Raw genomic sequence first — 16,346 nt, 5'->3', positions numbered from 1 at the left:
ATATACAGAACTGATCCGTGGATTCCAAAATGGTTCTTGTTAGGGCATCACCAGCTCATGTAATTAGAAAGACAACCAAATTGAGGTTCAAGCTGCAGATGAGAGAGTCACAGAGGTATTTTTGTACAACTTGAGCCAAAAGGGCAAAACCTTGCACATCTGAATTGTCAGCTCGGTGAAGAGATTTTGATCTGTGCAAGGTGTGGAGCTTCTGTGTACACAGGCTTGTGGTTTGTGGTGGTGATGGAGCTGGAGAGGATAGTCACGTTTAAGAACTGCTAGAGGTTTTGATGAAAGGGCACTTTGTTAACATGAACAAATTTGATACTTTCATGTGTGTAATTGTTTTAAAAGAAGATATCAGCAGAGCAGGTTCAGCCTAGTAACAGAAGAATTTGTCAGCAAGTAATAGAGGGCAAATTTTACTGCAGACCCTCCTTTTTCTTAAGAGATTCCAGCCTGTGATTCCTCTTTTCCCCAACAGTTTTCCAAGTGTGTATCTTCTTTTGCCACACAGTGAATAATTTTGTTATTTTACAGTTTTATCTAGTAGTGTAACTAACTGGCAAAATTATAGCACATTTGGAGCCACCAGTGACAGATGTTGAGTGAACTTTTGTTGTAAATATGTTTACTAAAAATAAGCATTCCAGCCTTTTTTTTTCCCTGTGCAATTTCTTTTACATTGTCTTATGTATGATGGCTCGCTCATCTTCCTTCAGACCACCCTTCTGAAAGTTTGGCAGATAAGAGCTGTCTCAGCATGACTGAATTATAAAATAGATTTCACAGCAAAGTTTTCAAATGTAGTTGCCCTTAGAAATACAAATTTGTTGTGCTTCCCAGTTTATCTTTGCTGGAAAGGGCTGCTTGGCTTTGACATTTCAGGCAATGACTGTAGTACTTTAAAGAGAATGAGTAATATGGATTCAAGATTGGACTGCAGATGTCATGGATATGAAAATGATACTATTCTAATCCTTTATAGGTGACAGTAAAGGGACTGTATGCGTTGTGGGCTTGGACTTCATGTTTGCTTTTTTAAGAATAAGCATGGGTGAATTTGGATCTCTGAACAAGTTCTTTGAGATCATAAATATCTAGGCATACACTGTCACAGACCTGACTGGGGAAAGATTCCTGTTGAAGTGGTTTCTTTTAGCTGTGGCAAAGATTTGTCTGCTTGACTTCCATTTCAATAAGCATAGTTACAAATGGTCATGTGAGCAGTCCGTATTTCTTTTTTTGGTCATTTCCATATCTTTTCAGACAGAAATGTGTATAGAGCTCTTTAAATCACCTTTTCTTCTTTCATGTATGGATAACCAGAGAGCTTTGGTCTGATTTCTGAAAAAATGTAGCTCAATTAAAATATATTTCTATTTAACCAGGGCCTTTAGAGAGCTGTATTTTGCAAGGTGGGAAATAGAGTAACTATGTTGTAGTGAAGTGAGTTACCTTGCTTTGGCTACAATGTTCCCAAAGGCCCAAAGGGGGGACCTGCTCCCATTTAAAATGCACTGAGGTGACAGCTTAGTTCGCCCTTTCTTTTTGTCTTTGCTGCTTAGTTTTCATGTCGTCTTGGCATGTGAAGGGGCTCCAAAGGGCACCAGCTGGAGCACCTTGCTGGCAAGGTATTTGATGCGGCAGGATGCCTGTGTTTGACTCCTCTGCTGCACTTCAGCACGTGCAGTCTTTGCTGCCCCATGCAGTGCAGGAAGGAACGTTTTGAGGTCAATCAGTAATCTCTGCTGTGATGAGGAAGCTCATGGAAGGTCTTGAAGGCTGATTTATTTATTCTGTGAAACATCCATGGCGGCAGTAAAAAAATAAATGATGACTTGTGTTGCAGTCAGGGAGGCAGCTTGATTGTATTTCCTAATCCAGCTGTTACCAGCTGATTGCAAGAAGCTGTGAGCTGATGGAAATTCAAAACAAATAGCTGGAACCGTATACGGTAACAGGAAAAGTGCAGCAGTCATCCATTATGAAACTGTATTGGTCTCCTTAAGCATCAGCTCTGAATATTGTCTCAGAGGCCACTGAATTTCTCTGCTTTTTGAGGAGAAATAGACCTGATCGGGCCTGTAGCCATTCCCGACAACAGGTCTGCAACTGGGTCATATTGGTTATTTTCTGGGTTTTCAGCACACAGGCTTGGTTCCAAACCTAATGAGGACATTGAAAGGCACTTATTCATGACAGTGGTCTTTGACTTGTGCTGCTTGGGGGAAATTGTTTCTGCAGGTTGGTGCACGTCTGGAATTCTTTTCTGTTACATCGTTTTCGTGAAAAACATTCACTATTTTTAAAGATACTTTCTGGAGAGAAGTTTTCACTCTAAAAATATTTTTTTTCCTATTTAAAAGTAATTATTGAAGAGAGGAATATGCACTGTTTGTAAATAGAAATGTATCAATGTCTGCCTTTAGAAACTCAGAAGTTACATGTCAAAAGGAGAGGAAAAAAAAGGTAAGAGCGAGAAGGTCTAATTTCATTCTGAAATTTGGACTGATAAGTGAGGTCAATGTGAAAACCAACCAAAGAAAACCCACAAAAAACTGTACCAGATACACTTCAAAATGTGCTTAAAGCAAAATAATTTTTCACTCTTTTTGTTAGAGTGCTTGCCTGAAATGGGACCTTAAGTAGAGAGATGAAAAAGCACTTAAAATTCTTATGGTGAAAGTTTCATAAACCACTTTTACAGAAATTTTGCTTGATACAGGAAAAAGAGATTTAGCTCTTGCTGTTCCTAAAAATTACTTCTTCAGAAAGTGCATTAGTGATAGTTGTCTGAAACCAGGAGCAGGGACTTTGAAGTCGGAGAAATTACTGTAAAAAGGATTTATATATACATCCATCTATGTTTTTCTTTTTATGTATATGTGTATGTAAATTTAGATGTATATCTGTGTGTGTATATAGAACATGTTCTGCTCCATATGTCAGTGGTGATTGTTGAGGATGAGCTAACATTAGTGTTCTTGTTAAACGTGATTTTCAAGGTTACCAATTCTCTCCACTGATGGAGATGTCATCACTAAATAACCAGGGTATTTTAAATACACACATCAGTGCTTTGTTTAACAAGATCAGTTTCAGCTTTCTTCCCTCTTGCTGTGCTGGGATGAAGGAAGTAAGGCAAAATGCTAACATCAGTAGCAAAACTACCTTACTTAGATGGATCAAGTAATCTAGATATAAATAGCAGTGATTTATAATAAACAGAGTTGCAGCTGGAGTCTTTCTGGAGGAAGGCAAAGATGACTGAAGTTTGTCACTTTAGAAAGTAGCTGTAATATTAAGTAGCTTTTCAGAAAGATTTTAATACTATATTTGTCACAATATACATATGTAGTGATAGGTGAGAGTAATGCTTAGTGTCCCTTGGATTTCTACAACATTCAGTGAAGGGACTTTCTTAATATAGAAAGCTGTTTGCTGAGATTGCCAAGAGTCTCCATTTCACAGCCTGCCCTGGGAGACTGGAGGCTGGGAGCTTCCCTTCTTGCTTTGGGCTTCCATTCGTCATCTGAGAGCTAATAATAGTACTTTAACAAAGTAGTGGCTTGAGAAAGGGTAAGCATCTTGAAAAGGATGTGTGTGCCCCATCCGAAGAATCTTGAAACTAAAGACTATCATTTGTTATCCTAGGAACCCATCTCTAAGAATCGATTTAAAAAATACATGATTTCTGTGGTTTTCACAGTCTATTCTTGATAGAATATAATGGAAGTGATTAAATGTTAAGTTTCATTGTTGATTAAAAGAGTTATTCCTGTATGGGAAGAAAAATTTTAAGTATTTACTTGGTAAGTGTCTATTGAAATAGAAACTTGGACACGTAACTGGAGTGCTTTTCTTTGGTTTTTGAAATAGGTATAAAAATGAACACCTGGTCCTTCAAGTACATGATAACAAAGCATTGCTCTTTGGTCATTACAGTCTGAACTCGAACACAATATTAGTGGTAAATGATGATCTGGGTTTGTGTAAATCTGACTAGAATGAGTTTCATTTATTTCCTTTTTTTTCTGCTGAAGTCAGCAAAGAATCTTGTTAAATGGCTGTAATTACATGTATCTCTTAGTAGTCATGAATTTATATTCACATCTGGATAAAATTTTTTAGCTCTGCTGAATAGGTTTGTTTCAAATTATTTACAGTTTAAAAAGGTATTTTTAACACTAAACATTTACCTTGCCAAACTAGCCATAAACAGAATTTATAGGGAAAGAGTTTATTTATTGCATTTTGTGTCTGTACAGCTGCCAGAGATATGGTAGTAAACTTGGAGTTTCTGAGCTCATGTTGCAGTAAAACTATCATTTTATTACAAGACCAGGGGTGAATTATAGTCTTTATTATAAAAATAGGGCAACTGTATAAATTAAAAAATAAATTCATAGTTGAGGAAGAGGTGTTATGATAGTTTCCAGAGAAAGAAGCCCAGGCTTTTAGATGCAAGTCCAGTCTCTTATTGGAGATCTTGAAATTGACTTTCACGCTCAGTCTTTTCATAGCAGTTCACAGACACTCATTACTCTCTCTCTCTTATTCCCGCTCCCTTGAGTCACCTGTTATTACAGCCACTCTTCTGCCAGTGACTGAAGTTTGTCTTAAGAAGGCTGATATATCATCAATACTAACCTTGGTGTTCCAAGGTAAGGATTTTGTGTAGCAAGCACCAGAGAGAGAACCTACATGTGGTATCTGTAATTTCATTGTAGTAAAATGCATAGTTGGCTGTCTGTAAACAAAAGCTTCTCTCTGGTGAATAGGAAAAAAAAATCAGTGCTATTAATTTACTCAGTGCAATGAATTTACGTATTGACTTCTTGAAGTAGTTGGACACCTTCCATTTGATAGAAGACAATGATAGAACTGCAGTCAAGATCCTTGTATCTCAACACAAATACCTGTGTACAAAGGATTACTTCAGTTGTTTTATGTTCCTCCATGGTATGTAAAGGATTGGGAATGGATCATAAAAGCCAAAGGCTTAAGAAGCCTTTGGTTTTCTGATTTTAGATTGATGTTTTTTTATCTCTTGCTTTGATGTAGAGAGAAAATTGAGAAAAGCAAATGTAGATCAGAAACTGGAGAAAATGGTTGCACAGATAAACATTCGGTGTTACTGTTTTCTAACTGCTAGTCAGTGATTTTATGACATAACTAATGAGATTCAAATATGAGAAGAGAAAAAGTTATTAAAATGATTCAAAGAACTGTTACATAGCTCAGATGAGTCTTATGTAGACTTTCTTCTTTTAAGAAGTTGGGTGCTCAGGTAATATGGATTATCTGAGAGATTTGTCTGCTGAAGTATATTTGCAATATATGTCCATGAATGATAGAGAGAAAACATTTAACTGTTGAAAGATTATGCTTTTTAAATCCTTTGGCTTTGCATTTTATTTGTTCAATACTTTCTTAATGGAATTAAGGGGTATTTTAGTTGTGGCCTTTGCCATGCCCTGTTGTAGCTAAACTAAATGAGAATGAAAGACACAATTCTGACCGTTGCTACAGGAGGTTTGCTTTCTGCTATGTACTATTAGGCTATAAATCACACATCTTGTTCTTCCTAATGTAAGGTTTAGTTGAGTGAAATGAACCGGAATGAAGTTAAGTCAGACTGGATCTTTGATAGCCTTATCACCTAAGTTGCTTCATATATGCTTTAACTAGTGAGTGCAATATCTTTGTTTATGCATGTGCCCAGCATGATATTAGCTGGGTCATAAAAGTTATATGCCTTATTAATGAATAAGAGAAGAATTGTTACCAAATGACAGAATGGATGATGTTGGAGAGCGCCTGGTCCAACCCACTTGTTCAAAGCAGAGTCAACTAGAGCAGGTTGTTCAGGACCACTGGAAGAGTCTGGCTCCACCTTCTTTACTCCTCCCAGCAGATACTTAAGAACCTCAGCCTCTCCTTGTACGACGGATGTTGCAGTCCCTTGTTGCAGTCATCTTCATGACTCATCAGTGGAATTGCTCCACTATGTCCCTATCTTTCTTGTACTGGGGAGCCCAGAGCTGGACTCAGCACTCCAGATGTGGGCTTAGTGGCACTGAGCAGAGCAGAAGGATCACTTACCTTGACGTGCTAGTCTTCCTAAATGCAGCCCACGGTGCTGTTGTCCTTTTTGCTGCGAGGGCACCTTGCTGGCTCATGTTCAGCTTGTTGTCCACCAGGACCCCTAGGTCCTTCTCTGCAAAGCTGCTTTCCAGACTGTTGGCCCCCAAGCGTGTAATGGTGCCTGAGGTTATTCCTCCCCAGGTGCAGTACTTGGCATTTCACAGTGTTGATAATTTGGGGAGATTCAGTATTTATTTTTACTTTTTTTTTGTAAATTGACATTTCAATCTGAAATAGTTTTACTATAAAAGTGTTAAAATGGAACTTCCTGACAGTTTCAGAATACCTGCAAGGGCAGTCATAAGAATTTTTTTTTCTCTCTGAACATATTTTTGGGGAAAATCCCACCATCCTGCCAAAAATGTCAACAGTGGAATAAAGCATTCTTCACAAAACTCCTCATCACCTTTAGCAAACAATTATTCTTATTTGTGGGATGTATTTGGTGTGTTATTTATGCAGGAGTAATGCAGTTGAAATATTTCTTATTCTTCTCCACCTGTTGGTTTCCAAGACATACATTGCCAACACTTTTTTACTTAGTTAGAGCACTTGTACGTTTTTGTTGGCTTTGTGACTAAGCTGATGCTTGCATGCTTTCTGCTCTCTACTTGGTCAGTAAGACTCTGTAAGTGAATGTCAGTGAACATCTACAATAATCAGGAATTAATAAGAAAAAAAATTATAGGATTTCGAATATTTACTTTGATGCTTGAAAAAGTCATTATTTTTAGAACAGCTAGTGATTTGGTTGTTTTATCTTTTGGGACATACACTGTGCTCTTCATGGAGTAGCAGAAAACTTGTGTCACACCTTTCCTCATTCTTGGTAAAAGGGAGAATCAGGAAGAGGGTCTGAGGACTGTCCATTTGGGAACGTTTCTAAGAATGTGTGCTTTGTGAAATGTAGAAGTCAAAATTTGTGTAGTCAGATTTGAACCACCAAAATAAGTGTTTCAAATTCATAGGAGGTGAAGATTATAAAAATAACTGAAGATTATACAAAACATTTAAAAGTTCAAGGAGAATTTTAGGAGCCCAGCTTTAAAAGCCCACTTTGCAAACCAGAGCCTGTATTTCTTCATGTTTTCAAAATTTTTAACTAAGTATATGTAACTTTTTTTTCATTAACAGAAGGAAATGGTAAAGAAGTTTTGTGAAATGGATCTGTTTCTAGATATGTTATTGGAACTGGATGATATGGTCTTGAAGAATGATTAAATAATTTGATTCCGTTAGAAATATCATAAGGAAAACACAAACTTCATTCTAGATAAAAATGGGCCATTGTTCATTGAGGCACTTGGTGAAGGTGTCCCTAATCATGACAGAAAAAACAGAAGCCTCTCCGCTGTACCCAATGCACAGAGAGTTGCTTTATGAAACAACTTTTTGTCTCATCCAGGTTTTATTGTATTTTTATTTGAAGTCACTTAATTTTTTTTCCCCCACCCCTTGAAAATAAGTGTTAATTTCCTATGGAACTCGAGTTCAGAAGTAGTGGTGCATGCTGTCTTCTGCTGATGTGGTGGTACATGTTTTCTTTTGATGTCTTCTTTTTTCTCACTAGAAATTCTCTCCTCCTTTTGTCCCAGTATTTTTCTCAGTGGAAAAAAAGGCAAGAGTAGACTTGAGTCTCAGGAATTTGCCATGAGAAATGCAGGATAGCCTCTAAGATGCATAATCCCTGTGTTTGTGATTACTGCAGTGCTGCATATGATGCCGTCCTTGACAGAAACGTGGCCATTAAGAAGCTCAGCAGACCATTTCAGAACCAAACTCATGCCAAGCGAGCTTACAGGGAGCTGGTCCTCATGAAGTGTGTGAATCATAAAAATGTAAGTTTTGAGTCGGTAACTGGAGAAGTGGTATGTATATTGGTTTGTTAGAAAGAAAATTGCTTTGTTGGGTGCCTTTTTAAAACAGAAGAAATGAAAAGGAAATTATGCTCAAAGGCTACAGTGTTTCTGGTACTATATGCCCACATGAGAGAGTAAGGATCTTCCATGTGCTTATTTAAAGGCTATGCCAAATGGGGGTGCTGCTGGTAGGGTTAGGGTGACAGAAGGGGAGAGAGCAGAATACATTCTTGTCAACTCCTTACCCAGAAATGCATAAGTGGTTGTTGGAATCCTGGCTCCATCCTCTTGTCACTGTGATTTGTGACTCAAAAGCAGTGTCTCTTGAGTTGGAGTACCCATGCACATGTGTCACTCCTTGTTCTGGGCTTCATCTGAAACCTAGTCACGTAGATGCATTGTATAGATTGTACAAGATGAGGGGCCATCATTGTGCAGGTTGCTGCAAGACTGCCGAAGAAAATTAAGAAGCAAAACCACTTTTCCATTCTCATTCATTTGTGTGTAAGCTAATGTTGTGGAGCCAGGGACTCTGAAGCCTCAACACATTGTGCCATTCCTTCTAATCATAGTGTTCTTGTTGAAATGAACAGCACTAGCATGTTCTAGACTTTCCTGCTTCTTACACCCACTACCTATTGTATAACATTTAGTATCCATAAGGAATGAAAATATTCCTATGCTGCAGCAAAACAGTCATTCCAGGGCTGTATGTTAATTGTAACCATCTATCTATTAGTTCAAACTATCTGCCTGACACTGCATAAGCTTAGTTTTTTGTAGTGAGATATGTAGGATTGCCCCATTGCATTGTCAAGGGATCTCCCAAGGATTTAATTTTCCTACAATTCCTCAATTTCTGCCGTGGCTTGGTGCCATACCTGTGTGCCTCTTCCTTTTCATTAGGAGTGAATTTTTCAGTTTGCTACATGTTTACTCTTGCCTCAGATCCTGAAATGACTCTTTCTCCTTATGCAACGCATCAATGAGCTTGAAAAGCATGATGTAAGGTGCGATTTGACACTTGTTCTCAATAACAAATTCACATGGAAATAAAAAGAACTGACCCTAAAATAGCAAAAAAGCAGGACTTGTCACCTACAGTGTCCTCTACCCCAGTTCTGGGCATTGACTTATCCTTACATTTCCACTCTGTTGATCACGACCGTACCTGTCTCTTCCCTGTTGACTTGGATGGAAACTACCTTCAGTCAGACCAATGCACGGGGCTTTGAAAATGCAGGGATGAGTGAGTAGTTCTCCCTGGAGGTGGGAGAATGATGCATTCTCACTCCATGTTTTTAATGGACTGGAATAAGCAGAGGGCAGCATGACTAGTATTAATTTTAAATATACAATTTTAAAAATGCTGCATTAGAGCTAATAACAGCACCACACTGGTTGAGTCAGAGTTTTAATCTGTCTGTACAGAGAAGTGCAAAGGAAGGAGAGGATTGTAAAGGCACCTGTGCAGAGGCAAGAATCAGTCAGAATATGTGGAGTAGGCAGAAAGAATATTGGATCATTCCTGTTAGAAAGCCTAGAGAGGTGATGGAGGCAGGGAGGGAGACATTCAGGTGTCTTCATAGCGGCCATGCTGATATCTTCTACCTCTGTTGCCCACACAGAAGGAAAGCACGGGAAATTCAGATCCCCGAGGTCACGTTTTTCCTCTATCTTGTTTCACACATTCTTATCAGTGTCTTTCAACAGCCCAGCCCAATTTATAAAAAAAAAGTAAAAAAGGAGTTGCAGTATGCAAGATGTCTTTGCTCAGAATGTGTCTACCATTTTAAAGTGCTTCTACTAAAAAGTGGTACCTCTCACGATGAAATTTGTGTCAGTGTATGTGCATATGTCCCCTCAAAGGAATTGAGGCCATGTCAGAAAGAGGGAAGTTCTTCTGCTTATTTTTAGTAAGATGGCCCTTGATTATTTGTCCCCTCAGATGAGCATTCTTCATATATAAGAAATTTCTGGCTGTAGCACAAGGACTGCTATGTTCAGTTGAGCTGAAGTTGGTCTTTGAACCTGTAACTTCAAAATTCAGACTACTGTTTCATCCTTAGCATTTTGGTTTGTCACTGGTCACCACTAATCCTTCTCTCAGAAACCATTTCAAGTGCACCTAGAAGAAATCTTAGAGATCTGTGGTATTTTATTTTGAATGTTGCTGTCTTTTTATTGATCCATAAAGTGAGAAGTGTTAGTATAAATTGAGCAGAGAAAAAACTGAATTTATCCCTTAACACACACTTCAAAATGGGTTCAACTACTTACGTTTATCACTTCTCTTCGTTATTTTGTCTTACTTTGCTTTTCAGATTATCAGTTTATTAAATGTCTTCACACCACAGAAATCTCTGGAGGAGTTCCAGGATGTGTAAGTAACGCAGGCAGTAATTAAACTAAAGCTTTAGAGACATGTGTGGCATTATAGTGTACCTTGAACGCAATAACTCAGCAAGCTACAAAAGTTATAAGCCCCTCTAAAAAAGATCAGGTATAGTCTACACTGTGGGTAGACAGATATTCTGCATTCCCATATCGAGAGCACTTTTGACACTTACAAGGTGCCAAATACCAGGTTTCCTCGGCACTGTAATAGTGTGCAAAGCCTGCTGGTGGCTTTTCTTGAGAGGGTTAGCGTGTTTACGTTTGCCTTCACATGCAGAGGAAGGGGTATGAGTAGTTAAAAGGGCCTGCTTTTGTGTTATTAGTTTGCTTGGGAAATGATGGTTGTTATGTGACTCCCTGACACGTGTGAGGTTTTGAAATGTGGTGCTTCATTCTGAAATAATTTCCCATAAAAGAGACTGATTTGAAACGTTTCTTCTTTTCATATTTGTTTTGATATAACCTTTGCATAAAATTACTTGCCTGGGGAATTAGTGCTAGGCGTAGAGGACAACGAGCATCTCCACTGAACATTGCCATATTGCACAAGCACTACTATGCATAGTATGAACCTACCCTGAATGAAATTTTAAATATTCAGTGGTTTATATTGTTGTACTCCTTTTTATCTTTCAGTCTTTCCCATATTCTGTACACTTTGTATGGAAATGTATTCCCATTCTGTACTCTAATATCAGCAGTGGTAACAGACAGATAGCGATGGCTGAAGTCAGGTGACTACTGTTCTGGTTTTAATATATGGAATTTCCACATAATATTGTCACTGCAGGCTTGTGCAGAGCAGGGGAGGTAACTAGTGCTGGAGAGAAGATGAGGCGCGCAGCTCACATTGAAATGGAGAGCTAGTGTTTTCCCCAAAGTTTGAGAGTGCTTTAATGTAATGTTAGTTATGAATCAGTTGTGCTTGTGAGATGTCTCATGAGAAATGAGCTGATGTGTTTACCGCTAAAGGGGATTGGGTTAACGTCCTGCTGAGGTTATCAGTGAAGCTTATTTATCAGAGGCACAAGACCAATTAGTTGTAATGAGAATTGTGTGAAGTCATGCAATCTTAGGAAGTTTTTTGGAGGCATTTCGCATGGGGATGCAAATTTTAGCCTCTCAGACATCTCTACGACTCTCCAATTCCTACATGTACTGCGGTAGCCATCCCTCATAATGGTCAAAGGCCAAGCAGCCGTGTCATTTGGTGCTTGCAGCTCTTTTGTTTTCTGCACATTTCAGTGCCGTGCTGCCTGTTTGCCCATGTAGGGTACAGTCTCTGTCATGGGGGATGCACCAAGAAAGGGCCAGCAACCCACCTGGTTTGCCGGGACGCTAAAAGAATGGTGTCTCTGCAGTGAGGTGGTGCAGTGAGAAGCAAACATCACAATGGTACCATTATGAGTGGGCCCAGTCTGCAGCTCTGTTACTCCCAGTCACCAGAAATAAAGTGAATTTTGAAGCAAGAAAAGGCATTGTTACTTATTTGAGATGATGCTGTGTCTTCAACACAGACAATAACACTATGACTTTGCTTTTTCATTCAGTTACCTGGTAATGGAGTTAATGGATGCTAATCTGTGCCAGGTCATTCAGATGGAGCTAGACCATGAGCGAATGTCTTATCTACTGTACCAAATGCTCTGTGGTATCAAGCATCTTCACTCTGCAGGAATTATTCACAGGGTAAGGGGCCTTTGGTTTAAAACTTAAGGCAGCATGTGACATCATCATGAAGAGTTTAGAAACCACTTGAGTTTCTTGTGTACTGTGGATCAAAGCCCTGCCTCCCAGTAAAATGACTATAAACTTATGAGTCTTAGTCCATCTCCTTAGCAGAGTAGCTTCATGCTTGTCTTAGGAATGAAATTATTTGTGAACTTAATTAGACAAAAAGGTAATGTGATTATTAAAAAAAAAAATAACAAAAAAACCCCCAATAAGCACTGGAAATCATCAAAGTGATTATGATCTCTGACATGTGTAGATAAATGTTATTTCTCCTGAAAATGTAGCTGGCTACATCTACCACTCATGACATTCAGACACTTCGAGTTGATGCTGTAGTGTGGTCCAAGTATTGCTTGATCAGGGTCCGCAGAGGTCAGGGCATATGGTGGCATTTGCCATCATTTATGTGTGCTAAAACAAATTAAAAGACTGTTAAGTGTATATTAAAGGCATCCTCTCATTTTGCTGAATGCCAGAGGTAGCGCTATGTGTGATTGTTGACAACAGAGGGAATGGTTCATGTGACTGTGAACAGGAGGCAATTCTGAATGGATTGAAAATATTCTGAGTTAACTTCTTTATCGAAATGTGCTTTTACTAATTTGGGATTTCCAGCTGAAAAAAAAAAAAATCCAAAAATATTTCCCTTCCATTATGAGAAGAAGAAAAGAAGGGCTGATAAAACGGGTTACAAAGTGGATGTTGCTTTACAGTGTACAAAGATCTCCTTTCTTGACATGTCGTATGTTTAGCAGAGGATGATAGATTTGGCTTCCAGATAGTCATCCAAGCAAAGGATGAGTTGAATTATTATAAATGAAGCATTAAGGTATCTCCACACATACAGCTGGAATGAATCTATTAGGGTCACAGCATTTAACAAAAAATACACTCAAAATAGTACTCTAATAGTAATCCTAGTTTCTTGAAGTGCTAAATGCAATTAATTTAACACTAGTAGGCTCCTGCTATCCAGGTAAAGCCCCACAGTATGCCAAGTTAGACCATCTTCCAGAAGAGTTTGCTAAAGAAACAGTAGCAAGATTTTGCTGTGTGTTTACAAGTATTTCTGATAGTCACTGTAAGTGTCAGAAGAGTTAAAAGAATATCTGAAGGGTGACCTAAAATATCAGTCCATATCACAGCTGTGCCTGGCTTTATGAAGGACAGTCTTTTCACTATCTTTTCACTATCTCTTGCAGGATTTAAAACCAAGTAATATTGTGGTAAAATCTGACTGCACGTTGAAGATTTTGGATTTTGGACTGGCCAGGACTGCAGGCACTAGCTTCATGATGACTCCATATGTGGTGACACGTTACTACAGAGCACCAGAGGTCATCTTGGGAATGGGCTACAAGGAGAACGGTAGGGCTGCAACTTCATAGCAAGCGCAGTGCGACCTGAAGTGTCAGGTCTGCCTCTATAATTTTAAGGGGCACGAGAAGGAGAAAAAGAAAAAGAAAACATAATGGGAAATGACATCTTGAATTTAAAAGGCAGGTCATTTAGAGCAGTTTCTCACTGTTGTGTACTGCAGCTACAGAATGTATTTGGGATGCAGTGCTGGTGAATTTATCAGTGTGGGATTGTAGAGTAATGAGAAACTTGTTCTTAGTTATGATTGAACTTAACAAATAGCTTACAATAGCTTAACAAATAACTTAGCTCTTTCTGACCAGAATGTCTTTGGCTTCTGTGGCTGTGAAATAGTGTGGGAACCACTGGAATTGCTGAATGAGTGATGTGTTCTAAATTTAAGTCTGGGTCTCTGAATTGTTTGAGGGAAGAAGAAGAGGTACAAGCTGAAACAGGGAATCCTAGCCCTTCCAGAATGTCTCCAAATCCAGAGTTAGAACTGAATTTCAGGAATGGTTTCTGTCTTTGTGGTAGGTTTAACTAAAGTCCCAGGTTTCACTGACAGGTTTTATGTGGTCAAGATCTAGGTATGAATTTTTCAGTCTGAGTCTTTTTTTTAATGGAAAGTAGAGTTGGAGAGAAGAGGAAAAAGCTGAAGCTAAAAAAACATGCATCTAATTTGTATGTAATCTCCCTAGATGTAAATAGGATTTTGCTCTGAACAGTCTGTGAGGGATCTGGATACCTCTTGGTCCCTGGAAAGATTGTGAAAAGCAGGCAGGGGGTGCTGACTATAGAGAAGCAGGTAAGGAAGAATTCACATTTTGCAGGGGATGAAGGGAAAACTTTATAAGTGATTCTCATTTTGTAACAAAACTGAGAATTGCATCTGAGTGCCAGGTAGACCAGGCAGGAAAGGAGGGGATAAAACATATAGTGGAGAAAAATCTGCTGTGACTCAGATTCTGCTGTCAAAAACTACCACTTGGCTGTTTGACAAGGAGACTTTTTGATGACAAATACAGCAAATGTCAAAACCAGGAATTTATTAAAAAGTTTCCTATTTAATTTACATTGAAGAGGTTAGCTAACCTGTGGGAGAACTTTTCCTAACAGCCAACTGCATCCTGTAAAGGGCAGTGAAACTGATTTTGGGAGCTGACTCCATGACTTAAACAAGAATAAAGGCATGCTTACACAACCTCTTCCAAAATTAGCGAGTCTCTGCATGAATTATTTGTAATGTTTATGAATTTACAGTACACATTTTAATATGAAAGTCTAAAAAGTAGAGAATTATTAAGCAGAGTCTAGGTGTACAGAATAATTTCTAAAAAAAGAATAATCTTCCTTAAACTATTTTGTAATTGATATTTTTGATAAGTGCCATTAGAAATTTGAACTAGGCTCAGCACGCTCTAGATAGTTCCTTAGTCAATATCCAGAGTTCCTTCTATTGTGAAATGAATTATTTTGCATTTTTTTTTCTCTCCAGACATTTAGTAGATGATTACCATTGTTGTTGTTGTTGTCCCTGAAAGGACAGAGAAAGCACTTGCTTTTCACATGATTAAAATCGCACCAAGAAAAAGTTAGACACACTTTTGCGATGACGTACACAGCTGGGAAGGTACTAAGAATGTTTGCCACATCCAAAGGTCCTGATCAAATGCCCACTGAAGTTAACACAGAGACTTCCTTTGACTTCCCTGGGCAATGAATCTGGCTCAAGGTGAATGATCTCGTCTTACTTGTACAAAGCAAAAATAATAAACAGAAAGAAAACAAAATATTTGAAAATGAAGGTCAGCTGTCTGAGGAGCCAGTCTGCTTGGAGGCTCTGATCCACCTCCCAAGGAAGTCAACAGAAAGGGTTATTCTTTGCTTCCCTGCTCTGGCCTATGCCGCCACATTACTGAAGCTCCCTGACTTTTTTATTTTTTCCTCTTACTATGTACACTGCCTGTATAAGGACTGTTCACTGCTTTCATTTTCTTTCTGCACTTGGTTGGCTAAAGATGCATAATTATAACCAGTTTGCTGCACTTCTGTGGAAGGTCCCAAAACTGTCACCGTGAAGAAAACTCTGCCACTGCCTCAGGCATGCTCTTGCTGTCCCATGCCCCTGATACCTGTACCCTCCTTTTCCCAAATGGAACATTTCACCTTTATTTTGTTTTACCAAGAAATGAGTTGTTTGTTTGTTTCTTTGGTTTGTTTTGGATTACTTTTGAAGGATAAAAAGGGGGAAGAAAAAGAGGAGAAACTGGTTGTGTAGGTCAAACATGACTACAAAATGAGGATTCAAAATTGAGAAACAATGTAGTCTTTTAAAGCATTTGAAAGCAGTTTTTTCCCCTTCGCATGCAATACAGGTCTTTTCTTTCTGTGCATACTGTGTCACTAGCTAGCTAGCCTTTTTTCTTGTAAGACTAAAAGGGCAAAAAAAAAAACCCACCACGCAAGTCAAGCAGATAACATAACTAGCCATATTGCATCTAAAAGCTGAAGGTAGGATCAGGAAGATAAGAAATGTTCTTAGTCTTGTTGGTACTTGTCCTGCAAAGCATTGTTTTAGCATTTATTTTGAGTACCTATGCAGTAAAAAGCAGAGTCCACACAGGTCACACTCTCCAGTTCTTTCCAGTCGGTATGTAGGTACAGACAGATACATATAGAGCTACCTATAGATAGGACATAGGTATAGATCTTGAAGCAGGAGTTTTAAATAACCCTTAAGGGAGTGGTATTTATCTGTACGGCCTTTACTCGTGTGAGCAGTTCCATTTGGAACCTCTTGTGTACTGCTGCAGAGAGACTCAGGCCTGCAAGACAAAGCCTAGAAAC

At 38.7% G+C, this 16,346-nt stretch overlaps 1 protein-coding gene across 5 annotated transcripts in view; it reads left to right on the top strand.

Moving 5' to 3' along the window:
• Positions 1-16,346, top strand: part of MAPK10 (mitogen-activated protein kinase 10) — a gene marked incomplete at both ends in the record, with an annotated part of 106,174 nt that overhangs the window by 44,139 nt on the left and 45,689 nt on the right. For all 5 annotated transcript variants that reach the window (XM_082316568.1, XM_082316566.1, XM_082316565.1 and 2 more), the window contains 4 exons: positions 7,859-7,988; positions 10,334-10,392; positions 11,957-12,095; positions 13,343-13,508. In XM_082316568.1, the coding sequence (XP_082172694.1) occupies positions 7,859-7,988; positions 10,334-10,392; positions 11,957-12,095; positions 13,343-13,508 (494 nt within the window). The remainder of the gene's footprint in view (positions 1-7,858; positions 7,989-10,333; positions 10,393-11,956; positions 12,096-13,342; positions 13,509-16,346) is intronic.

This window comes from Platalea leucorodia (assembly GCF_965183815.1).
Source record: "Platalea leucorodia genome assembly, chromosome: 6".
NCBI classification, from domain to species: domain Eukaryota; kingdom Metazoa; phylum Chordata; class Aves; order Pelecaniformes; family Threskiornithidae; genus Platalea; species Platalea leucorodia.
Note: the sequence above shows the minus strand (reverse complement) of the source record. Positions and strands in the feature narration are given on the sequence as shown.